Source organism: Pan troglodytes, chromosome 6 (assembly GCF_028858775.2).
Source record: "Pan troglodytes isolate AG18354 chromosome 6, NHGRI_mPanTro3-v2.0_pri, whole genome shotgun sequence".
NCBI classification, from domain to species: Eukaryota; Metazoa; Chordata; class Mammalia; order Primates; family Hominidae; genus Pan; species Pan troglodytes.
This window is the reverse complement of record NC_072404.2, coordinates 118,982,302-119,008,169: the sequence shown is the minus strand read 5'-3', so window position 1 is coordinate 119,008,169 and position 25,868 is coordinate 118,982,302. Positions and strand designations below refer to the sequence as shown.

At 36.9% G+C, this 25,868-nt stretch overlaps 1 protein-coding gene across 2 annotated transcripts in view; it reads left to right on the top strand.

Moving 5' to 3' along the window:
• The window catches only part of RELN (reelin), a 522,571-nt gene that overhangs the window by 376,001 nt on the left and 120,702 nt on the right, over window positions 1-25,868 (top strand). For both annotated transcript variants that reach the window (XM_003318728.5, XM_054656222.2), the window contains exons 23-28: window positions 4,808-4,945; window positions 5,801-5,987; window positions 13,424-13,629; window positions 15,580-15,751; window positions 16,189-16,389; window positions 20,245-20,477. In XM_003318728.5, coding sequence (XP_003318776.2) covers window positions 4,808-4,945; window positions 5,801-5,987; window positions 13,424-13,629; window positions 15,580-15,751; window positions 16,189-16,389; window positions 20,245-20,477 — 1,137 coding nt within the window. The remainder of the gene's footprint in view (window positions 1-4,807; window positions 4,946-5,800; window positions 5,988-13,423; window positions 13,630-15,579; window positions 15,752-16,188; window positions 16,390-20,244; window positions 20,478-25,868) is intronic.

The following is a 25,868-nucleotide window of genomic DNA, read 5'->3' as shown; positions in this document are numbered from 1 at the left end:
CACCCACCTTGACCTCCCAAAATGCTGAAATTACAGGCATGACCCACCGCGCCTGGCCTAATAGTATATTTTAGAGATGTCTTTTTGTCCCTAGAAACATTATGAACTATTGTTCTTATTTAATGTAGCTTAGGCAAATTCAGAAAGTGTTGTCCTTATCAGAAAAGCCTTTGCAGGTTCTTTGACACTCAAATTGTGTGCTGCATTATTATTTTCTAGCTCAAAAGATAGCAACACCAAGCTGAAAGTTTTAGTATAGTCAGAAAAGGTTAATTGTCTTCAGTGTTAAACACACACTGAAAGGAAATATATTAACCCATAAGCGTTTAAATTCCCTGGAGTACCTGGCAGGTAGTAGTTGTGCTTATTGGACATTGGGGAATTAAACAGAATTTTAACTTGATGAGCCTCAATGTGCTAAAGATATGTTTTATTTTAAAGTATCTCTTTTAATAAATAGTTAATATTATGATGTCAGATAAATTTTCTACTAAATTATTCCCCAGACCATTTACCTTTAAGTATATGTAACAAGTAATTTAATTCTGCTTTTCCAAATTTCCTTCAAAGCCCTAGAAAAAAAAAGTGAAAATATTTTTTTAAAAACAACCCAGCAGAATATTTATCTTAACATTCCTACTGACTAATATTTAAACTAAACATTATTGCTACATTTCAAAAAAAAATCATATTCTACTAGTTATTGTCATTTTTTTGGATCTATAATGCTTAAAAGCTCTGCCATAAAAATAAAGTATATTTACATTCCTTGGAAGTCTTGATAACTTTATTTATTTTGATAATTTTAAACCTTTGCAAATAGCAGGTTTTTCTCAAGCATTGGGGAAAGGGAATGCAGTTTGTAGCAGTGATCTTTTTTTGGCCAAATCTTTGTTCTGCCGTTTTGATTTAAACGTATGCAATTATAAATTGAATACATAAAAGCAAATGTGGTCCCTGCATTATCACATATTTGTTAACTTTGGGAAATGTGCTAGATAGGGCAACTTAGAATGGAAATACTGAATGTATATACCTGTGTAGAGAAATTATATTGTGTATGAACATTTGTTACCTAATGAAAATTAATTTTGTTTTTATGAGAGACATTTACATAAGAACATGGCCTGATGAGACCCAAACAGCTATCAGTCGCTGACTTCATAAACAAATCAACACCTAATGAGTGAATGAGTTTCAGAATAATTGGGTAAATGTAATTACAGGAACTCTGAAGGTGGAAAATACAATTTAGTCAGCCTTCATTTACCTTGATTCCTCAGGTAACCTAACTATGAAGAGATGATTCAATACTGTTTCATTTCAGTCTTCAAGTTATATGGGAAGGAAAAATCAAATAAAGGGGTCAAGTTTTGTTGCTTTGGGGAATCCGGAGAGTTTAGATTTTAAATGCAAGTCAACTTCATTTCATGACCCACACAACAGTAGTTCTGCCTTCAGACTCAATCCAAAGTGGACAAGATTTTCTTCCTAAGATTACTTAGTTTTGAGAGGGAGAGAAAGAAAAACTTGGCAATTTAAATATTTGTATTGACTCGTCATCTAGCATTAGGTATATCTCCCAATGCTATCCCTCACCCCTCCCCACCACAGTCCCCAGAGTATGATATTCCCCTTCCTGTGTCCATGTGATCTCATTGTTCAATTCCCACCTATGAGTGAGAATATGCGGTGTTTGGTTTTTTGTTCTTGCGATAGTTACCAGCATGGCACATGTATACATATGTAACTAACCTGCACAATGTGCACATGTACCCTAAAACTTAAAGTATAATTAAAAAATAATAATAATAAATAAATAAATAAATAAATATTTGTATTGAGGGAGAGACACAGCAATGATACCGCTGCAGATCAGAGACTTTGCACCTTGTCTTCTCACGTGTGACAGCTGGAGATTGCTCACACAACTAATTTTTTTTCTCAATAAAACTGAAGCCAATTTTCAATCTCTTTTTCTTGCCTTTTCTCTTAATTAACATTAGCACAATAAACTGTGGATTGTGGGTTTTTTTTATTATTATACTTTAAGTTTTAGGGTACATGTGCACAACGTGCAGGTTTGTTACATATGTATACATGTGCCATGTTGGTGTGCTGCACCCATTAACTCATCATTTAACATGAGGTGTATCTCCTAATGCAATCCCTCCCCCCTCCCCCCACCCCACAAATGTCCAACAACGATAGACTGGATTAAGAAAATGTGGTACATATATACCATGGAATACTATGCAGCCGTAAAAAATGATGAGTTCATGTCCTTTGTAGGGACATGGATGAAACTGGAAACCATTATTCTCAGCAAACTATCGCAAGGACAAAAAACCAAACACCGCATGTTCTCACTCATAGGTGGGAACTGAATAATGAGAACACATGGACACAGGAAGGGGAACATCACATACCGGATTGTGGTTTTAAATGGAATTGTCCCCTTGAAGTTTTGTGTCCTAAGGAAATAGTATCTTTTTTAAAAGTTCATAAGATGCATATAAGGATTAATTTACATAGGAAAACAATTTAGAATGTGTCTGCATGTGACTGTTTAGAAGCATAAACTATGTAACCTAAGACAAGTTTCTGAAACCCTTCCCCATGCCCATTTTCACATTTGGAAGTGAAAAAATCTCAAATTAATGGGGGCCACGGGTTTTTTATAGGCATGTAACTGTAAAGAAAATAAATTGTCACTTGGTCAACATACCAGCAGAGGAATCATTATATTTGAGAGCTGGAAGGGATCTTAGAAATTAGTTTGCCCAAACCTTTTATTTGAGAGGTGAGGAACTACAAGCCCCTGAAGGCTTATATTTCTCACTAAAGGTCACACAGCTGCTAAGTTGCAGAACCAGAGTCCTGGGGGCCTTGTCCCCCAACTACTAGTACATTCTTCATTCCGTCACCTACAGAAGCCATAAGCAGGCTGCCCTTTACTGACCTGTTCATCCACTCATTGACTTACTGTTTTAGCAAACTTTTTTGGACACCTACTTTATTCTGTTCCTGTGCAAACTATGGAGACTAAAGATATTCCTATCCCCAAAGAGCTCACAATCTAGTCACCCATGGCCGTGGACTTGAATCAGATTAAAATCTATCTTAAAAGAGTAAACTCAGCTTTCCTTTTCAGGATGACAAGGTGCATAAGTCTTATTTACGTCTATTCTGTAGCGCTCTCTGCTCTAAGATAATGCATCTACTTTTATAGTAGGCTTTTCTAAAAACCATTTCTTAGTGGGACTGTGAATATTGTGATGGCTGTTTGATTACAAATATAAACTGATTACCATAGAGGAGATGGTGCATCTGTCCCATCGTATGTTCCATGACAAGCACTGATATGCAGCAACCCTGTGTCTACTGGATGCATCTCTGTGAATCCTGGTATTATCCTACTAGGAATGAAAATACAACCTATTAGTCACAGATCATTGATAAAATAAACAATAAAGGCTTAGTCGGAATTTTAACAGTCTGTTATGTACTTAGGGAGTACTTAATATGTGGGTAATTGACGCAATAGACTTTAATGGATCATTTAGATCATTCAGATCAAGGGTATCTGTATATAGTGTGCTTGGGAAAGGTTCCTTCAGTGGAACTGAGCATACACAGTAATTTTGCGAATCATGTTTTGTTTCTTTGTTTCATTTAGCCCTTTGACCAAAAGAACCACAGGTCCCTGAAAATTCCTACAGGTGAAAAATATGCTATAATTTTAAAAGAATGTTTTATAGCAGTCAATGAATAGACAGACACCTTCTTGACATTACTCTCAAAATATCCACTTCTCTGGACTTTATATTTCGTTTCAGTGAATTAAGGTCCCAAGTGTTTCTGTCTGTGTAATGAACTGTTTAATTTTCATCCCCACTTAAGATCAGTTTATCCATGAAACTCAGGCAAGTTAGTGTTTCAGAAATAAGCAGGATTTAGCATCCAGATATTCTTCTTTGTAATATAGTACATTGTGGTATGTCACCTCAACCCCAAAACAATACCCCCAAACAAAACTTTTGTCTTATATTACGAACTAGCTGAAAATGTTCTAATAACTACTGTATTTATTGTAAGAAATTCTATTACTCTAAGGTTAAACATCTTACATTTTTGTCTATAAAAGGCTCAGTTGGCAGGGCGCGGTGGCTTACGCCTGTAATCCCAACACTTTGGGAGGCCAAGGCGGGTGGACTATCTGAGGTCAGGAGTTCAAGAGCAGCCTGGCCAACATGGTGAAACCCTGTCTCTACTAAAAATACAAAAATTAGCCAGGCATGTTGGTGTGTGCCTGCAATCCCAGCTATTTGGGAGGCTGAGGCAAGATAATGGCTTGAACCCAGGAGGCGGATGTTGCAGTGAGCCGAGATCGCACCATTGCAATCCAGCCTGGGCAACAGAGTGAGACTCTGTCTCAAAAAAAAAAAAAAAAAAAAAAGAAAGATAGGTTCAGTTTAGTAGATGTCTTTATTTTTTAATGTTCTTTCTTAGTACTTTTTCTAGCAACAAATCTGTGCAACCAACAAAATCTGATACTGTGTTTTTCTTTAAAACATCTCAAATTAAGATTGAATTGCATCCAATAGACAGATTTCTCTTTAACTTTCTTTCACGATAGAATTGTTGCATTGAACAATAATTGAGTGGAAATTAAAGAAAAATGATGGCAGCTAAGCTCAAGTTCCAGAAAGTTAGTTAGCTGAAAGATTTTGGACTCTGACATTCTTTGCTAATGTCACTGCTGAAAGGTTGAAACAGTTTTTGTTATACCATACCGTGTTTCTAGGTCCAGTGCTACCCGTTTCCGCTGGAGCCAGAGCTATTACACAGCTCAAGACGAGTGGGCTTTGGACAGCATTTACATTGGGCAGCAGTGCCCCAACATGTGCAGTGGGCATGGCTCATGCGATCACGGCATATGCAGGTATGTGCACCAGAAAGCACGATGAGGTCCATGCTTCTCAAGATTTGTGGCTGGAGGATACCACAGCAGTTGTCATCAGAGTGACATGGAGAGACCGATAAATAATGACATAGCCAAAAGAAACAAGTCCTCCTTTCTGTTTGTATTTTAGATGTAAAAGCTATTGTTGCATTAAAATAAGTATGAAACCATATATTCTAAATCTCAAACTCTAACCTCAAGACAAGGCCTCCTGAGCTTCAACGTCAGAGTTTATTAAAAGAGCCTTGCCATTGTTTCCCTTTTCATCCACTGAGAATCTTAGAGCACTAGTCAAACCCTGCTGCATGCCATCTTACACCACTTCACCAGAAGTTCAAGGTTGTATACATGGGGAGATGGCGATTATTGCTAATGAGGACAGAGGAACACACTCGAATACCTAAAGACTCTAAAAAAGGCATAGTTTAATCAGAAAAAGGAACTATAAAATGTTGCCTGAATTATATGTTGGTTGAGCAGACAGACATTTATATGTGATTTTTTAAGGCAATAGGGAAATCCCACTATCCCTCAGCCCCCCACAAACACACACTCACATGAGCACACACACCAATGTCCTTCGTAAATACTTGATGCCCAAATTCTACCCTTACAGCATTATTTCTTTTAAGAAAAGATTCTATCAGTTTTAAGGGGAGTATGAAAAACTGAGGGTTGTTACTACCACATACCCAGATTAACACTGTAGGGAAAAATCTAGTGTGAATGATAAGACCTGAGCAAAAGTAAGACATGGGAAATGGTTGAGGTCAGGGGGCCATTGCATTGGCAGGTGAGCCTGTAACCTGCCTACTCAGCCCTGCTCTCTCATAGGTGTGACCAGGGGTACCAAGGCACTGAATGCCACCCAGAAGCTGCCCTTCCATCCACAATTATGTCAGATTTTGAGAACCAGAATGGCTGGGAGTCTGACTGGCAAGAAGTTATTGGGGGAGAAATTGTAAAACCAGAACAAGGGTGTGGTGTCATCTCTTCTGGATCATCTCTGTACTTCAGCAAGGTATGACCAACAGCTGGGATAAGTCATCGGGGCAATGGCTAGTTTAATATGAGACTCTGAATTCCAAATGTACAAATATGAAATGGTTTTATTGTTCCCCACGTTCCCCGCTTTTGACTGGGCTCTATCAAATTCCTATTCCTTAGCTATGTCTTGGGAAATTCTTGTTGTTTTTTTTATTACTGTTTTTGGTTACTAAAAAATCAGGTTAAGCCAGTTTAAAACTTCTATCCTCCTGTACCTGATTTAAATACCATTGCTTTCCTTTCCTCCATTTCCAGCCAGGCTTGTGTATTGAGGAAGTTTGCGTAGGGAAGGCTTTTGGTCTCTTCTCACCCTGGCCTTTGGAGGGTGTGTCAGTGTGAGGCCTGGGGGCAAAGAGGGGATGAGCTTAGAGGTTACGGGCAGCAACTCTGGAGCCAGATTGCCTGTTTCCATCCAATTTGACCACTTTATGATTCTTTGATTTTTTTTTTTAACTATTTAAGTTCAGGGGTACATGTACAGAACGTGCAGGTTTGTTACATAGGTATACATGTGCCATGGTGGTTTGCTGTACCCATCAACTCATCATCTACATTAGGTATTTCTCCTAATGTTATCCCTCTCCTAGTCCCCCACCCCCCAACAGGCCCCAGTGTGTGATGTTCCCCTCCCTGTGGCCATGTTCTCTCATTGTTCAACTCCCACTTATGAGTGAGAACATGTGGTGTCTGGTTTTCTGTTCTTGTGTTAGTTTGCTAAGAATAATGGCTTCCAACTTCATCCATGTCCCTGCAAAGGACATGAACTCATCCTTTTTTATGGCTGCATACTATTCCATGGTGTGTATGTGCCACATTTTCTTTATCCAGTCTATCATTGATGGGCATTTGGATTGGTTCCAAGTCTTTGCTATTGTGAACAGTGCCGCAGTAAACATACGTGTGCATGTGTCTTTATAGTAGAATGATTTATAATCCTTTGGGTATATACCCATAATGGGATTGCTGGGTCAAATGGTATTTCTAGTGATTTTTGAAGCACATTATTCAACCTCCTGGTGATTTAGCTTCCCCATCTGTAAAGCAGGGATATGGAATGTCTACCTCATGAGGGTTAGTGTGTAGATTAAGTGAGTTAATATTGGTAAATCATGTAGAACACTTCATAACATATAGGAAGCACTTCTGTATGTGTTTATTAAATCTGTCAATCCATTAATTTTAGGAATATGATTGGAAGAAGGAGGAATAGTGATGAGAGTAGGGGTATGTAGAGCTGTTCCTAGAGAACTGACCGGCTGTCTGGGGCGGGCAGACATCGCAGGTCCTATTCTGACTTGGTTTGGTGGCTGCTGGTGGCATCTGCTGATATGGGACTCTGTATGAAAGTTTTTCTTGCAGTAGTCAGCTTCCCTAGTGGTAGCACCAGATTAGGCATGCAGATTGCTAGAAACCAACGAAGGACTGAGGTGCCAACCAGAATCACTAAAATTGATGCTCTTGGAATACCTCAACCTGTGTCGCTTGGTTAGGGATGCGAGAGGGGTAACCACCTCTCTCTCCTCCCTCACTGCAGTCTAGGCAGGACATTCTTTTTCTCTTTTCCAATCTGTCTCCTTATATAGTCTTGAAAGGGACTAAAAAGAGGGCAGGTCCAGTATCCAACCTGAGCAATGTGTCTAACCCTAATCTTTAGAATGTGGAGTGTGTAATATCACTTCTTTCAAGCAGGTAATATAGCCACCAATTCTGAGGCAATTTGGAGGTGTCCCACTTTACAGCATGTAACAAGTAGACAGGTGTGAGTGATATGCTACAGGGCTGATATGTTGCAGAATCTGGGCAGAAATCCAAGATGTGTTAATTTATGCAAATACAAAAATAGCTGCAGGTTTTGTTTTAATGCAGGTGAAGAACAAAGAAACAGCAAGTAAACAAGATAGAGGATTATAGAAAATCAGGAAAGGAGTCCATTTAACAGTATTTCCTATCCGTTGACTTGGAAGGTCCTCCCCTGATGATTATTGTTAAAGATAATAGTCGCTCAGTTATCAAAATGCATTGCACATATCTGGATCCCCTGTATAATTGTTCAGAAATGGAAAGGTTGTGGTCCTATAAGCATCAATTTTAAAGTAAGATTGTGACTCTTTTACCAGTATGTACTCAGACACCCCAGTAAGCACACATACACATACACACACACACACACACACACACACATTTTAACATGTAAAGGGTTACATATCAATATTTCTTCCACTTAATTCAAGATGATCTCTGAAGTCAGACAGACTATCTGGGCTCCAAAATTTATTGATTGGTTCACATTGCAAAGTTATAACAACTGTCTGTATCTCAGGTTTCTTGACTGAAAAGTGGATATTGAGAGGAATAAGTAAGTCGATGCAAGTAAAGAGTAAAGAATAATGTTGGGAACACAGAAAGAGATCATATGTGTTAGGTATCATAGCTGAATTTTATGAGAATAAATTCCAAATTTGTCTTATGGAATATTTTCATATTTATGCCCTGCAACTAACTAAAAATCATCATTTCAAAAGTAAAATTCTCTGCCCCTTCCAATTCAGCTTTCCCCCTAAATTTTTATCAAAATATCCCTGGGTTATATTTTACTTTTTTCTGTTGATTCATTCAGAACTGTTTTGAATTCTAAGTAAGAGGAACTATCTTAAGTAAAAAAAAAAAGGGAGAAATTTGATTTATGGGAGGGAAAACACAAGGAGGGCTTAAATGGGACTGGTGCAAGAGAGACCTGGAGCCAGTAACTTTGAAGCTCACAGAACTTTCCCCTTAAGAGTAGACCCGATTTGAAAGAGTAGACGCGTTTTGCAGGCCAGCTCTCACTATGAGAATGGAACCACAGCCACAGGGCTTTCCAACCAGCTCCATAGGAAAAAACAGGGAAGACTCCTGGCGGCCAGTCACAGTGTCCTGGGAGGAATGGTGTGCTATAATTGTATAGCCAGATTCATGCACTCACTTGTTTGGCAGCAAGGTGGATACACTGTCTGGCAGCCCCCACCAGCAAGCATGTTGAAGTGAAGGGGCAGTAACCCAAAGGAAGGGCTCCTTAGACCATTTGCCCACCAGCCTAGATCATATTATCTAAAACTTATCACCACCCAGATGTGGTGGTTCACACCTGTAGTTCTAGCACTTTGTGAGGCTGAGGTGGAGTATCACTTGAGGCTAGGAGTTTAAGAGCATCCCAAGCAACATGGCAAGAGCCTGTCTCTAAAATAATAAAATAAAATTAGCTGGGCATAGTGGGGCATGCCTGTACTCCAAACTACTCAGGAGAATGAGGCAGAAGGATCACTTGAGCCTAGGCGTTTGAGGTTGCGGTGAGCTATGATCACACCATTACACTCCAGCCTGGGCGACAGAAGACGACCCTGTCTCAAATAAATAAATAATACATGCATACATACATACTTCATTCTTTCCCTATCCGATCACAAATATTCAAGATGGTCTCTGATACTCCTGCTCTAACTACATAGCTTATATTCGTTTTCTAGGCATGAGCCCTTTGCTCCAGCCACAAAGCTCTTCTCACCATCCAAATTTTTGCCACTGCCTACCATTATGCCTTTAATCTTCTCTGCATTCACATAAAATTTCGGTGTCTTGTTCAAATCCCACTGCCTCCCTGAAGCTTTCTGGAGCTCTGGCAAACTGTACTTCTCTCTTTTCTTAGAATTCCTCTCTGATTTTTACATATAAAGATCATATTTAAATTTTCATCCTCACAATACCAAGCAGAATGTGGAGTCCCACAGACTGAGCCAAACTCTGGCTAAGGTGTTCAGCTCAGAAATGCATGTCATGCACTAGACATTTACAAATCAATACATACTCTTGAGACTAAATAGATTGGAAAATTAATAAGTGATCATATGACTAAATGGGGCTTGACAAGAAATCAGAACTGGGTCTGCAGCCCTCAGTTGCCATTCCTGTCTCTGCCAGAAGTCTGTGAATCCCTTCATTTTTGTTTTTATAACACATGGTGTTCTGCCTGGTATAATTGTTGAAGAAAGACTGAATAAATGAATGAAAAAAAAAAGAAAGAAAATTGGGAAACAATAAAAGATTCTAAAGAAATGGTTATTTTCAAGTAAATAGAATTGCTTTCTAGTGACATTTTGATTAATTTAGAAAGACTTTAATGGAAAGCAAAAGGTGATTAGTCATGAAATGTTTTGGAGGTTTTGTTATAAAAGTTCTAGATTCTGAAAGCCTTACCTGTTAAAACTTGTTTTATTTTAGCTAAACCCTTAAAGCAGTAAATCATTTTAACCTAGAATTTGGGGGGAAATTGGAGGCCATTTTCCATATACCAGGAATGGCACAATATTATTACTCCAACACATATGCGCACACACACATTACATGTGTTTACACATATACACATAAATACATTCATCACAGCGTAACAGAAAAACCGCAAAGCATATGTTACATTGAATTCTGAATTCTGGCAAAAACTTTGCCATGAGCCATTTCCCTTTTCTTTTTTCTTCCTTTAAAACAATGTTCAGCATTTCAGGTCACCAAACAAAAGAAAATGATTTGTGCTATTCTCTAGGAAAAAACACTTTCAGTGCCAAACTAAGCATTTGTGTGATATTTTCCATCATTTACAAAAATCCCACAAAACATTCTTTCAAAACCTCTGAAGACTAACACCATAGTCTCCTGGAAAAACAACACTACTCTGAATTTCACAGTAGAGCAATCATTTCAACCAACTAATTGTGATAACTGGATTTTTATAATTCCCCTCACCTTAGATCTTTATCCTTCTGGCTCATTTCCACATGCCAGATTTTTCATAGGAGTTTGCTGGACTGGAATTAACCTGCTAGGTTCTATAGTTTTTCTTCCAAAAATCATTCTTCCTGTAATGATCCTGAGGGTTGAAAATGCTAGGATCTCTGAGTTGTCCTCACAATATTTCAAATCAACAACAGGAAAAATTAAGAGGCATATATAACAACTTAAAAATGCATGTAACTTACAAGATTTCCTCAAATACATACCTAAAATTGAGACTTCCAAAGAATGAGTTTCTGTCTCTGAATTAACTTCGGTTCTCATTTTGCTAGCACCCTTGTTTATTTTGAAAACTCTTAATTGGCTTTAGACCTATCAGTAGCAGTATAGTCTTTTAATTAACCCCAGTTATTTCCCCTGTGACTTCTAATAACCGAAACCCTTTCTTAATTAACTTAGTGGATTAGAGTTTAAATCCTAAGTGTGAGAGCCATTTTTCTGTAATACTATGTATATTATCTCAGGTTTTCTTCCCGACTTTTAATTGAACTTCCTGGGAACTCTCAGACAGCAGCTCAAGAGAAATCCATGGATGAGCTTTGGAAGAATCTGTTTAGGTGGAAGACTCTCATAAGCAAACCTTTCTTCAGCCCCATTAGCTGAAATAATTTTGAACAACAGGAACAATGACAAACCTTGTTAATTTCTATCTGACACCTCACCACAGGACTGTGACCTGCAGGGGACTCACTAAGCAAAGGAAGCACGTTCCTGGATTTCAGGAAATTTGTAACACTTTTAAGACACAGAGACCATTTAGTGGTTGCAACAATTTATTTAAATGATCTCTCCTAACTTCTGTTTGTGAGAGAGAAGGGAAGGAGACTAGGATCCTGAGAGATTCGATTCAGGTACTCTTTATTTTCTTTTTTGAGACAGAGTCTCACTCTGTCACCCAAGCTGGGGTGCAGTGGCCTTATCTCAGCTCACTGCAACCTCCATCTCCCAGGTTTAAGTGATTCTCCTGCCTCAGCCTCCTGAATAGCTGGGATTACAGGCGTGTGCCACCATACCTGGCTGATTTTTATATTTTTAGTAGAGACAGGGTTTCACCATGTTGGCCAGGCTGGTCTCAAACTCCTGACCTCAGGTGATCCACCCACTTCGGCCTCCCAAAGTGCTGGGATTACAGGCATGAGCCACCGCGCCTGGTCTAAAGTACTCTTTCTTTTTGTCAAGAAGCTTCTACCTTGCCTGGTCTACTTTAATGCCCACAGGACAGGAGGGTCAGGGGCATATCTCTGGAGAGGATGTTCCCTCTGTAAGGCATGCTGTGTACTAGCAAGTTCCATGCAACATATTATTTCATCTAATTGTCACAACACCATATGAGGAAGGTATTATTATCCATATTGTACCTTTGAGGAAAATAAAAGCTCAGAAAGGTCACACAGCTAGTGATCAGTATGAATAATGGGCTGAGATTCAAACCCAGCTCCAACAGATTTCAAATAGATGGTCTTTCATCTGCATTGTTCTGCCTAGAGGAAATATGCAAAGGAAGGATTTGGAGTGTTTTCGTTAATTTTTTGTTTTATTATACTTTAAGTTTTAGGGTACATGTGCACATTGTGCAGGTTAGTTACATATGTATACATGAGCCATGCTGGTGCGCTGCACCCACTAACTCGTCATCTAGCATTAGGTATATCTCCAAGTGCTGTCCCTTCCCCCTCCCCCCACCCCACAACAGTCCAGAGTGTGATATTCCCCTTCCTGTGTCCATGTGATCTCATTGTTCAATTCCCACCTATGAGTGAGAATATGCGGTGTTTGGTTTTTTGTTCTTGCGATAGTTTACTGAGAATGATGATTTCCAATTTCATCCATGTCCCTACAAAGGACATGAACTCATCATTTTTTATGGCTGCATAGTATTCCATGGTGTATATGTGCCACATTTTCTTAATCCAGTCTATCATTGTTGGACATTTGGGTTGGTTCCAAGTCTTTGCTATCGTGAATAATGCCGCAATAAACATACGTGTGCATGTGTCTTTATAGCAGCATGATTTATAGTCATTTGGGCATATACCCAGTAATGGGATGGCTGGGTCAAATGGTATTTCCAGTTCTAGATCCCTGAGGAGTCGCCACACTGACTTCCACAATGGTTGAACTAGTTTACAGTCCCACCAACAGTGTAAAAGTGTTCCTATTTCTCCACATCCTCTCCAGCACCTGTTGTTTCCTGACTTTTTAATGATTGCCATTCTAAGTGGTGCGAGATGGTATCTCATTGTGGTTTTGATTTGCATTTCTCTGATGGCCAGTGATGATGAGCATTTTTTCATGTGTTTTTTTTAAAAAAAGCTTTTTAGTACTCCTTGTGTAATTAGCAATTCCCAAGGGTCTCTCATAACCCAGCCTGGGAATCAGTAATGTAGACATTAACCAAAGGTATCCAGCAACAGTTACCGTAGTCGGATCAGAAACAACTAAATGGCATGACTCCCCTCTCTCCACAATAAATGGGGACGAGACCATTTCCACATAGTGCTAAGATGTCCATGTGAATTTGGAACTGAAACAACAAAATGCCAAAGAACTCCCAGATTACTGAATTTGATTTTTCTTCTTTTCTGAAAGGCTGGGAAAAGACAGCTGGTGAGTTGGGACCTGGATACTTCTTGGGTGGACTTTGTCCAGTTCTACATCCAGATAGGCGGAGAGAGTGCTTCATGCAACAAGCCTGACAGCAGAGAGGAGGGCGTCCTCCTTCAGTACAGCAACAATGGGGGCATCCAGTGGCACCTGCTAGCAGAGATGTACTTTTCAGACTTCAGCAAACCCAGGTAACTACCCACCTGATGGTCCTCGCATTAGTTTCCAGGAATGGTAAAGGTTAAATCATTGTTGATGTGTTTCCAAAATGTTAACTGTTACAAAAATAGACAAACCTATAAAAATTTAACATGAATGATAACCCAGTATATAAAGATTTTATTTCACTTAAGTGACTGGACAGAAAGCATTTGTATTCATGTTTGAATTTTTAAAGATTTTTTAAAGCTTGTGACTAGAAGAAAAGCAAGATACGTAACCACTGTTTGCTCAAAGAAACCATGGAATATGGGGATGTTCCATGCTCATTTTCCCATTTGCAGGCTTCTTTGATTATTTTTAATACACACACAAATTATGCTTAGCTCTTAGATTTAACAGTAAGATGGATTTTTTTGTTAAAATGTTTCACATGGCTGCACCCAGGGCTATCCCTAAACAGTGTATAGAGCTCAGATTTTCTAAAAATTTTGCCCTGGCCTATCCCTGTCTTAATTTTGATGTATTGGGAATATATGTAATAAAATATCTTAGGCAAAGACTGTTGAAGAGTTTGGGGAGATGACTCGTGTTTAATACTAATACCAGTACCAGGCAATGTATTTATATGTATTTAAATTTAGTTCTTTTGCAATTATGTAGTATTTTGAAATTCTGTATTTATATTTTATATAAGTATTAAAGTCTATTCAATGATAGTATTTTAGAATACTCCTTTTTATAATCTCTGTATTTTCATTTTAACAAAAAAATAATTTTTTGTATGTTGACTACTATTAAGTTTTAATATATGGATCTTGTCCCTGTTTTCATTTTACAAATGAGACTTGTTTATTGAAAAAAAATTATTTCAGAATATATAAACCCAGTTCTTACAGACTGAATATGTTTTAAACATTTTACTTAAACATACCTATTTTGTAGATTGAAGGTTCATAAGTATGACTTTTTAAAGTATTAGGTCATTTAAAGGTGACAGAACTTTCCATGATAAAACATAAGTAGACATGCAAACAGACCAACAGAAAGCATTTCTTCTAAGGGATTTAGGGGAGAAGGAGAAAACAGAAAAAAGGCAACTGGATGAAACGAGAGATATCATAGGAAAAGGGTGGGAGATGAAGCCTTGTGAGATTCTCCTAGATGCAATATAGTAGAGAGGGAATTGATAATGGTGCCAAACTGGCTTAAACAATAATTTTAAATAACTCAAATTATTTTTTCCAAGTAATATGTGAATCTGAAATTATTGAGAGTTCAGTAAGATGACTAGGTAACTTTATAGGTAAATAAAAATGTAATGGCTTCCTCAAATTGCAGAATAGCATGTCTTTGTGATGAAAAATTATATACACAAAATTATCTTAAAATATAGTTTTACTAACATGAGAATGTACTTATGATGTAATGTTAAGTTTTAAAATGTAGATCACCAAATTATACATATAATGCCTTGCCTATATAGAAGATTATAAGCTGTGATGAGATACATCAAAATGTTAACAGAAGCCAACACTGTATAGTAGATTATGGGCAATTTATGTTTCATTTCTAATGCATTTTTATGTTTTCCCACAATGAGAAAGAATTCCTTTGAAAAAAATGTTAAATGTTATCTTCGTGTAATAATATTAAACAATTTTATCTTGATATTTCTTTAAAAAGTTACGACCATTGTCATGGTAGTCAAAAGATATAGTTCAATGATTCAAACTCAGTTGAAATATTCTCCCTCTTCTCCAAAAGATACAATTCCAAATGAAATAAACACGACCAGGACTAAACCTGCCTACAAGGTTAAACCTCAAATCTGATATGTCCAAACTTACAAGCTTTTGAAAAATATTGAGATCAAACCAAACAAAACTTTTCTCTTGTTGTTACCCTTGTTGTTTTAATAGCTGAAAAAAAAAAAGCACAGCTTTTGTTTTCCCAACCGTAAATGATTTACTTTTATTCAGATTTGTCTATCTGGAGCTTCCAGCTGCTGCCAAGACCCCTTGCACCAGGTTCCGCTGGTGGCAGCCCGTGTTCTCAGGGGAGGACTATGACCAGTGGGCAGTCGATGACATCATCATTCTGTCCGAGAAGCAGAAGCAGATCATCCCAGTTATCAATCCAACTTTACCTCAGGTATTCTCCTATGTCTGAACTCCAAGAAGACAGATAATTATAAAAGTGAATGGCATAAAGAACTCATTTCCTTAAGGATTTAGTGCTTGACACTGAATGTATAATATAAGTTTAAGGGCTTGTACTTAATTTTTTGTTACCTCTCTATGCTACCACTTCACAGATAATTTAGATGTAAAAAAGACTGAAGTCTGGTTAAATCATCAAGCAAAATCGTTAGTGTGTTTATAAAATGATTAGATACACAGTGGTAAAATACTTTCAGTTGTTGAATCATCAGGAGAAAAAGTTAATAGCAGTAAAAAAAATAGAGATTCTTCTGTGTTTTCCTAGAAATGCAAATGGTACATGGCCCAGCATGTCATGAAATGAAAATTCCTTTCTTGTTTTCAAAGCTATCAAATTGCCTTTTGTTTTATTTGTATTGTTTCTATTAGAACTTTTATGAGAAACCAGCTTTTGATTACCCTATGAATCAGATGAGTGTGTGGTTGATGTTGGCTAATGAAGGAATGGTTAAAAATGAAACCTTCTGTGCTGCCACACCATCAGCAATGATATTTGGAAAATCAGATGGAGATCGATTTGCAGTAACTCGAGATTTGACCCTGAAACCTGGATATGTGCTACAGTTCAAGGTATTTATGCACAAGCTTCTTCCCAGAGCAAGTTAAGGAGTAAAATATCTTCTAGATGTATAAGTGGAACTCACAAAGAACACAAATTTTTCATATTCTATTAAAGAAGGGACTCACCTGTACGAAAGCTTAACAGTGTTAGAATTGCGAAGCTTTTCAGCTCTACTCGAAAGCAGTTATTACTTTTTAAGGAGTCCCAAAAGTTGTGGGTATACCATTTCTTTAGGTACTCAAGGAAGTCTACCAGAATTAAAAATAAAATTGACTTTTAGAACTTCAATCTGATTGTGACTTAATGAATCTCAAGCTTCTAAACGATGACGAATAAGTTGTCCTTTTCATCTTACTAGTGGTATTTGAACTTACAAGGTATTTTATGCTTTTGCTGTATTATTTTCAAACAAATTATCTTACTTAAATTCAGTAAATTTTTACTCCAGTCATCATTGTTCTCTTAAAAGCTTCTTGTTTTTCAGCTCTGTGATAACATATCAACATGTATAGCAAGTATTTACTTTGACAAGGTCTTGTTTCAGAACGCTAATCAAAATTTCATTGTGTTTATAATAAAATCCCATAGGTGACTTCTGGGGTTGAAAGTAATGCAGTTTTAATGAGCTAGCACAACTACATGGTCCTTACATAATGGCAGGATGCAGATGCTAAATAATTTACAAATGGAATTATTAAAGAGATCAGATGTTTATAGGCAGCTCTTCAAATACAATTTCCACAGGTCTGTAAACAAGGAAGTGAGTCATAAATAATATGATTAGTAAAATGTGATCCTTCCTTGTTTAGATTCTGATGCTAAACTACAATGGAAAAATATCAATAACAATATATGAATCTATATTCATTTGTTGGTAATACCTAAAGTAATAACAAAATAACGTTAATAGCAAATATATTTGCAGAATACTATGCTGTTTCTCATCTGACACCTTTTCTATTTAATTAATCACAAACCATGGTTGTGTAGGTATTAAAGTCTGCAAGATAATATTCTGAAATTTTTAAAATCTAAATTTAAAAAATAGTGTTAAATATTTCAAGCATTTAAACAATGATCAGGAATGCATACTGCTTAAGAAAAATCTTAATTCTCTACCATTTGACCCAGCAATCCCATTATTAGGTATATACCCAAAGAAGTATAAATCATTCTACCATAAAGACACATGCATGTGTATGTTCATCAAACCACTATTGACACTAGCAAAGACATGGAATCCCACTAAATGCTCATCTGTGGTAGACTGGATAAAGAAAATGTGGTACATATACACCATGGAACACTACACAGCCATAAAAAAGGATGACATCATGACTTTTACAGCAACATGAGTGGAGCTGGAGGCCATTATCCTAGGCAAACTAATAAAGGAACAGAAAAACAGATACCACATGTTCTCACTTGTAAGCGGCAGCTAAACAATGAGAACACATGGACACATAGGGGAACAACAGACACTGGGGCCTACTTAAGGATGAAAGGTAGGAGAAGGGAGAGGATCAAAAAACTACCTATTGGGTAGTATGCTTATTACCTGGGTGACAAAGTGATCTGTACAGCAAACTCCCGAGACACACAGTTTACCTATATAACAAAATTCAGATTACAATGGATTTTAAAATGTTGAGTGAAGAGGTCTACACAGTGAATACGACCTTTCTCTCAATTTGTTTAGCTCTGTAGTTAGAGGGAGACCAAAAATCAGGGAGAATTTTTATTTTCTTTTGTTTTATTTTTATTTTTAAAGATAGGAGAGACTTAAACATATGTATCTGATCCATAGAAGGTACACAAATAAATATTTGTTGAAGGTAGGCCTAAATCCTGAATGGAAAGTTTAAGATAAATTTTATGTTTAATACAGCTGAGAGTATGTCTACACTACCCTATATCTGATTTCTAAAGCACGAACTTGTCACAGAACTTCAAGTTCCAACAACTTGTCTATGTTAGAAACAACAGCAATCATGGCAAATTTAAGACAAAAAGTTAACTAGGCATGCCCAATGTGGCTGCTCTCACCACACACCAACCAAAGGCCATTGTTACTATTGAATAATGCAGTAAAAGGAATTTGTGTTAGAAGAGTTTAATCATGCATCTGAGAGGGTTAAGTTTTTAATTATATTCTTGATGTTTTACTATATAAACTTGGATAAATAGTGCACAATAAAATTTCTACTAACCAAATTATAAATTCTCTGAGAGATGCTTTCTAGCTGTGAGTATGGAAATAAAGAAGATACTAAATCTTCTTTTTAAAAACTAGATAAAGCTACCTTACAGTCATGAGGATTAACTGATTGACCTCCTGAGCTATGGCTCAATATTATTAGCCCATGTCTCTCCCTTTATGTTTTTGTCGTATCATGTTCTTTTCATTCCTGATTACAATTTTCCTTCTAAAAATCAGACTATTCTTATTTAGTAAAGTCTTTTACAGCAAAATTTGTGGCTCCAGCCAACAAATGAAATAAGATGTGAATAAGCCATTCATATAAGATGGCAGGTAATTAAATGAACATGAGAAAAAAAGTTCGACATTTATAATTATGAAAAGTGTAATAAAATTCATTTACACATTTATTTGGAAATAAACTGTCTTAAACTATAATACCCAATGCCTAAACTGATTCATTTGGACTCAACCAATACAAAATAAGCACAGATAACTAGAAAATTTTAAGTGTTTCTACATTTTGACTCCTTAATGCTACTCTCAGGAATTTATCTGGTGATGACAAATCAAAGAAGAAAGGTATATTCTCTGCAATGCTATGTATAACACAATGTGGAGGAAAGCTCTAGATGTGTAATAACTTCAACTGTATGACCAAAATATAGCTTCCCTATAAAGATCAGAAGAGAAAATAGAAAAGAAAGGACAGTTATGATAGGCCAGTGGAATTTAAGTTGTATTTTTACCATTTTTTAAATGTTGTTAATCCTATGATGACAGTCCTCCATACAAGTACACCAAACAGTAACAGTTTCATTTCTGGATTATGTTGCTTATTTGATGCTGTGATAAACACTCAGCTGTTTCATCTAAGTTGACACTGATTTTATTTTATATTTATTTATTTATTTATTTATTTATTTTTTGTTGAGATGGAGTCTGGCTCTGTCACCCAGGCTGGAGTGCAGTGGCGTGATCTCAGCTCACTGCAACCTCCACCTCCCAGGTTCAAGCAATTCTCTGCCTCAGCCTCCCGAGTAGCTGGGATTACAGGTGCCCGCCACCACGCCGACTAATTTTTGTATTTTTAGTAGAGACAGGGTTTTACCATCTTGGCCATGCTAGTCTTGAACTCCTGACCTCATGATCCACCCGCCTCAGCCTCCCAAAGTGCTGGGATTACAGGCATGAGCCACCGCACCCAGCCGGTTGACACTGATCTTTAATGAGCTTTGGCAAGGAAACAGAAGGAGGATGCTTGTTCCACTGAAACCTTCCTGTACTGAAGAAGACAGCTGCTTCTCCATCTTATGGTTTCCTCTGTTTGTACCCTCTGAGGAGGGAGAAAAAAGCAGCTTCTTGGCATATCTTTTGTCTGAGACTCAAGAACCACAGACACTGTGCTTCTCTCTTCTCTCCTATAATCGCAAGAAATCCACAAAATGAGTCCAGTTTTCTAGTAAAAAGTACCTATTGTTTGCTTAAACAAAGAATTCCAGAATCTATTGAAGGGTCTTGGTTGGGACTGAGCTCACAATTCCTATCATTGTAAATTCAGTGCAGACCCATTAGAAGGCACCCTGGATGCTGTAGCATCTAATTTGTTGAGTGATGACTTAGAACCAAAATCTTGTATAATTCTTGTCCTTCCTTTTAACAGCTAAACATAGGTTGTGCCAATCAATTCAGCAGTACTGCTCCAGTTCTTCTTCAGTACTCTCATGATGCTGGTATGTCCTGGTTTCTGGTGAAAGAAGGCTGTTACCCGGCTTCTGCAGGCAAAGGATGCGAAGGAAACTCCAGAGAACTAAGTGAGCCCACCATGTATCACACAGGGGACTTTGAAGAATGGACAAGAATCACCATTGTTATTCCAAGGTCTCTTGCATCCAGGTAAAGTAATCATTCTTAATGGGTTTGGGCCATTAAGAAAGACACAGTCCCAAATGCTATAACCCTAAATGTTGTAATCCTGAAAGATCACAACCCCAAAAATACAATTCTGGGAAAAATAATTTTTAAAACATTTATTTATATCTTAAAAGGGGATTTATCTGAGAAACATAAAAACATGACAGAACACTTCATAGGCCACTTTACACAATACTTATTTTTGCAAGCATAAACATTCAGATATACTAAAGACTGTTGCAATGGCTTAACATTTATGAGCAGACAAAATGTATACATAAAGAAATAGGTCAAAAAGCAAAATGTATAAATGTGTATCACCATGGTGGGTAATTGTTTGCACTCAGCTTTATAAATGTGGCCATCTGAAATACTGACAGACAATTTAACTCTTTTGATGAGGTTGATCAAAAACCTCAATGGGTCACCACTGCATATGTAGTCACCAAAAAGCTGAGACCTGAAGAAATTTTATCTTTCACAAAAGCAGATGTATGAAAAAGATGTCTCTCCCTTTACTGAGGAAGTTTTTCAGTATTTTTAGGTACACCCACATACACACAACATCAACATTGCACTTTTGTGGAGTCAAATTTGCAAAAAACAAATGCATGAAACAAATTATAACTCTCTAAAAGTCCTTACATAATTTACACATCCTATATTGGAAATGATGTGAAGATATAGCACATCAAATAGATAGCATAGCAAATAGGCACAGTGTGGGGAGGGCGGAAGTCCTGTGACTGCATAATTTGGTGGGGGAGATTTCTTGTATTTTTGGAGATTTCTTGTATTGTTTTCACTTCTATGATCTTCAAAACACTCACTACGCTTATATTTGGAGACTGGTTGTGGTCGACAATGTTTGTAGGGATATGCTGTCTGAAAATCTGGTTATTGCTCAGCCATTGCAATTAAGCAATTTTCTGCTTTCACAGCACCAATAATAACTAGCTTTTACACTTTTGTCTGTCTTATTTGTCAGAGTACGTGTGAAATATTGTTACATGTACATAACGCATACTGATTGTGTCAGGATATTTAGGGTGTCCATCACTTGAGTACAGTATACTTTTGTTAAGTATAGTCACCCTTCTCTGCTATCAAGCATTGAATTTATTCCTTCTATCTTACTGTATGTTTGTACGCTTTAACCCACTTCTTTTCATCCCCCTCCCTCCCTCCCTTGGTAGCCTTCCTAGTCTCTGTTATCTGTCTTTCCAGTCTCTATCTCCATGTATGAAAAACATGTGATCGAATATTTTAGATCTCCCACATATAACTGAGAATATGCAATATTTGTCTTTTTGACCCTGGCTTATTTCACATGAAATAATGGCCTCTGGTTCCATCCATGTTGCTGCAAATGACATGATTTCATTCTTCTCTACAGCCAAATAGTATTTCATTGTGTATATCCATTTATCTGTTGATTAACATTTAGGTTGATTGCATATCTTAGCTATTGTGAAAAGTTCTGCAATAGACACGAAAGTGCAGGTATCCCTTTGATATATTGGTTTCTTTTTCTTTGGGTAGACACCCAGTAGTAGGATTACTGGATCATATGGTAATTTTATTTTTAGTGTTTTGAGAAATCTCCATACTGTTTTCTACAGTGGCTGTACTAGTTCACATTCCCACCAACAGTATATAAGAGTTCCCTTTCCTTCATATCCTCACCAACATCTGTTTATTTGTTTGTTTTTTGTCTTTTGAATAATAACCACTGTGACTGGGGTAAGACAATATTTTATTGTGGTTTTGATTTGCATTTCTCTGATGATTAGTAATGTTGACATTTTTTCATATACCTTTTCACATTTGTATGTCTTCTTTTGAGAAATGTCTATTCATGGCCTTTGCCCACCTTTTAATTTTATTTATTTATTTATGTTGCTGTTGTTTGAGTTCTTTGTATACTCTACTCCTATTATATTGGTCCCTTGTTGGATGAAAAGTTGCAAATATTTTTCCCATCCCATAGGTTGTCTCTTCACTCTTTAGGTTATTTATTTTATTGTGCAGAAGCTTTTTAGTTTAACAAAGTCTCACTTGTCTGTTTTTGTTTTTGTTGGCTGTGCTTTTGAGGTCTTAGTCATAAATTATTTTTAGACCAATATCCAGGAGAGTTTTCCATAGGTTTTCTTCTAGAATTTTTGTAGTCTGGGGCCTCATGTTTAAGTCTTTAATCCATTTTGAGTTGATCTTTGTATATGGTGAGAGATATGGGTCCAGTTTCATTCTTCTGCATGTGGCTATTCAATTTTCCCAGCACCATTTATTGCAGAGGGTGTCCTTTCCCCAGTGTAAGTTCTTGTCAGCTTTGTCAAAGATTAGTTGGCTGTAAATCTGGGGCTTTATTTCTGGATTCTCTATTCTGTTCCATTGGTCTGTGTGTGTATTTTTACACCAGTATCATGGTTTTGCTTACTATTGCTTTGTAGCATAATTTGAAGTCAGGTAAGGTGATGCCTCTCGCATCCTTTTTGTTTAGGATTGCTTTGGCTCTTCAGACTCTTTTTTGATTCTATGTGAATTTTAGGGTTGTTTTTTCCAATTCTGTGAAAAATGACATTGGTAATTTGATAGGAATTACATTGCATCTGTAGATTGCTTTGGGCATTGTGGTAATTTTAACAATATTGATTCTTCAATCCATGAGCATAGGATTTTTTCCATTTGTTTTTGTGATCTACAGTTTCTTCCATCTACAGTGTTTTCTAGTTTTCCTTGTAGAGATGATCCATCTCCTTGGTTAAATGTATTCCTAGTACTTATTTTATTTTGGAGATTGTCAATGGGATTGAATTCTTGATTTTGTACTCAGCTTCAATGTTACTGGTGTATAGAAATGCTCTGATTTTTGTACGTTTATTTTGTGTCCTTAAACTTTACTGAAGTCATTTTTCAAGTCTAGGAGTTTTTTGGAAGGGTCTTTAGGGTTTTCTAGGTATAAGATCATGTCATCAGTGAACAGAAATAATTTGATTTCCTTTTTCTCAATTTGGATGCTTTTTATTTCTTTCTCTTGCTTGACTGCTTTAGCTAAGACTTCTAGTACTATGTTGAACTGGAGTAGAGAGGGTGAGCATCCTTGTATAGTCCCAGTTCTTGGGAGGAATGATTTTACCTTTTCCCCACTCATTCAGTATAATGTTGGCTATGGGTTTGTCATATATGGCTTTTATTTTTTATTTTTATTTTTATTTTTATTTTTTTGAGATGGAGTCTCACTCTGTCGCCCAGGCTGGAGTGCAATGGCGTGATCTCTGCTCACTGCAACCTCCGCCTCCCAGATTCAAGCAATTCTCCTGCCTCAGCCTCCTGGGTAGCTGGGATTACAGGCAAGCATCACCATGCCCGGCTAATTTTTGTATTTTTTAGTAGAAACGGGATTTCACCATGTTGTTCAGGCTGGTCTTGAACTCCTGACCTTGTGATCCACCCCCCTCGGCCTCCCAAAGTGCTGGGATTACAGGCATGAGCCATCACGCCCGGCCTGGCTTTTATTATTTTGAGGTGTGTTGCTTTGATGCCCAGATTGTTGAGGGTTTATATCGTATCAACATCATGAATGGATGTTGGATTTTATCTAATGCTCTTTCTGCATCTATTGAAATGATCATATGTTTTTGTTTTTAGTTCTGTTTATGTGGTGAATGACATTTACTGACTTAGGTGTGTTGAACTATCCTTACATCCATGGAATAAACTCATTCAGTCATGATGTATATCTTTTCGATGTGCTGTTGTTTTCAGTTTGCTAGTATTTTCTTGAGGATTTTTGTGTCTATGTTCATCAGGGATACTAGCCTGTTTTCTTTTTTGGTTGTGCCCTTGCCTAATTTTGGTATCAGGGTGATTCTGGTTTTATAGGTTGAGTTGGGAAAGAATCCCTACCCATCAATTTTTGGAATCTCTTTAGTAAGATTGGTACCAGCCCTGCTTTGTACATCTAGTAAAATTTATCTGAATCCATCTTGTACTGGGGTTTTTGTTGTTTTTGTTGTTGGAAGACTTTTTCTTACTGCTTTAAAATCATTACTTATTATTGGCATGTTCAAAATTTCTATTTCTTCCTAGTTAATGCTTGGGAGGTTGTATGTTTCCAGGAATTTATCCGTTTTCTCTAGGTTTTCTAGTTTGTATACATAGAGATGTTCATAGGAGTCTCCAATGATCTTTTTTATTTCTCTGATATTAGTTGTAATGTCACCTTTATTATTTCTGATTGTGCTTATTTGAATCTTCTCTCTTTTTATCTTGCATAATCTAGCAGTCTATCAACTTTGTTATCTTTTCAAAGAGGCAACTTATCATCTCATTGATCCTTTGTATTCTTTTTCTTGGTTTCAATTTCATTTAGTTCTGCTTTGATCTTTGTTATTTCTTTTCTTCCACTAGCTTTGGGTTTGTTTTGTCTTTATTTTTCTTCCTTGAGGTGCAATGTTAAGTTGTTAATTTACAATCTTTCTATCTTTTTTACATAGGCATTTAAAGCTATAAACTTTTAGCACTGCTTTTGCTGTATTTCAGAGGTTTTGGTATGTTGTGTCCCTATTTTCATTTGTTTCAATTTTTTTTTTATTTCCGCCTTAATTTCATCACTTACTCAAAGATCGGTCAGGAGCAAGTTGTTTAGTTTCCATGTAATTTATATAGTTTTGAGAGTTCCTCTTGGTATTGATATCTAATTCTATTCTGCCATGGTCTAAGAAGATACTTACTATAATTTCTATTTTTAAAAATTTATTGAGACTTGCTTTGTGGCCTAGCATATGGACTGTGTTTGAGAATGTTCCATGTGCAGAAGTGAAGCAGTATATTCTGTGGTTGTTGGGTGTAATGTTCTTTAAATGTCTGTTATGTCCATTTGGCATAGAGTCCAATTTAAGTCCAGAAGTTCTTTGGTCATTTTCTGCCTCAGTGATCTATCTAGTGATGTCATTGGGGTGTTAAAGCTCCCGATATTATTATGTTGCTGTCTGTCTTTTTTCTTAGGCCTAGCAGTATTTATTTTATGAATGTGGGTGTCCCATGGTTGGGTACATATATGTTTAGGATGGTTGTCTCTTCTTGTTGAATTGAACTCTTTACCATTATATAATGCCCTTTTCAGTCTTTTTAAACTTTTGTTGAATTACAGTCTTTTATCTCACATGAGTGTATCTACTCTTACTCATTTTTGTTTTCCATTTGTGTGGTATATCTTTTTCCACCCCTTATGTTGAGTCTATAGATGTCTTTACCCATTAAGTGGGTCTATTGCAGGCAACAAATAATTGGATCTATGTTTTCTTATCCAATCTGCCAGTCTGTACCTTCCTAGTTGAGGATTTAGCCCATTACGTTCAAGGCTAATACTGA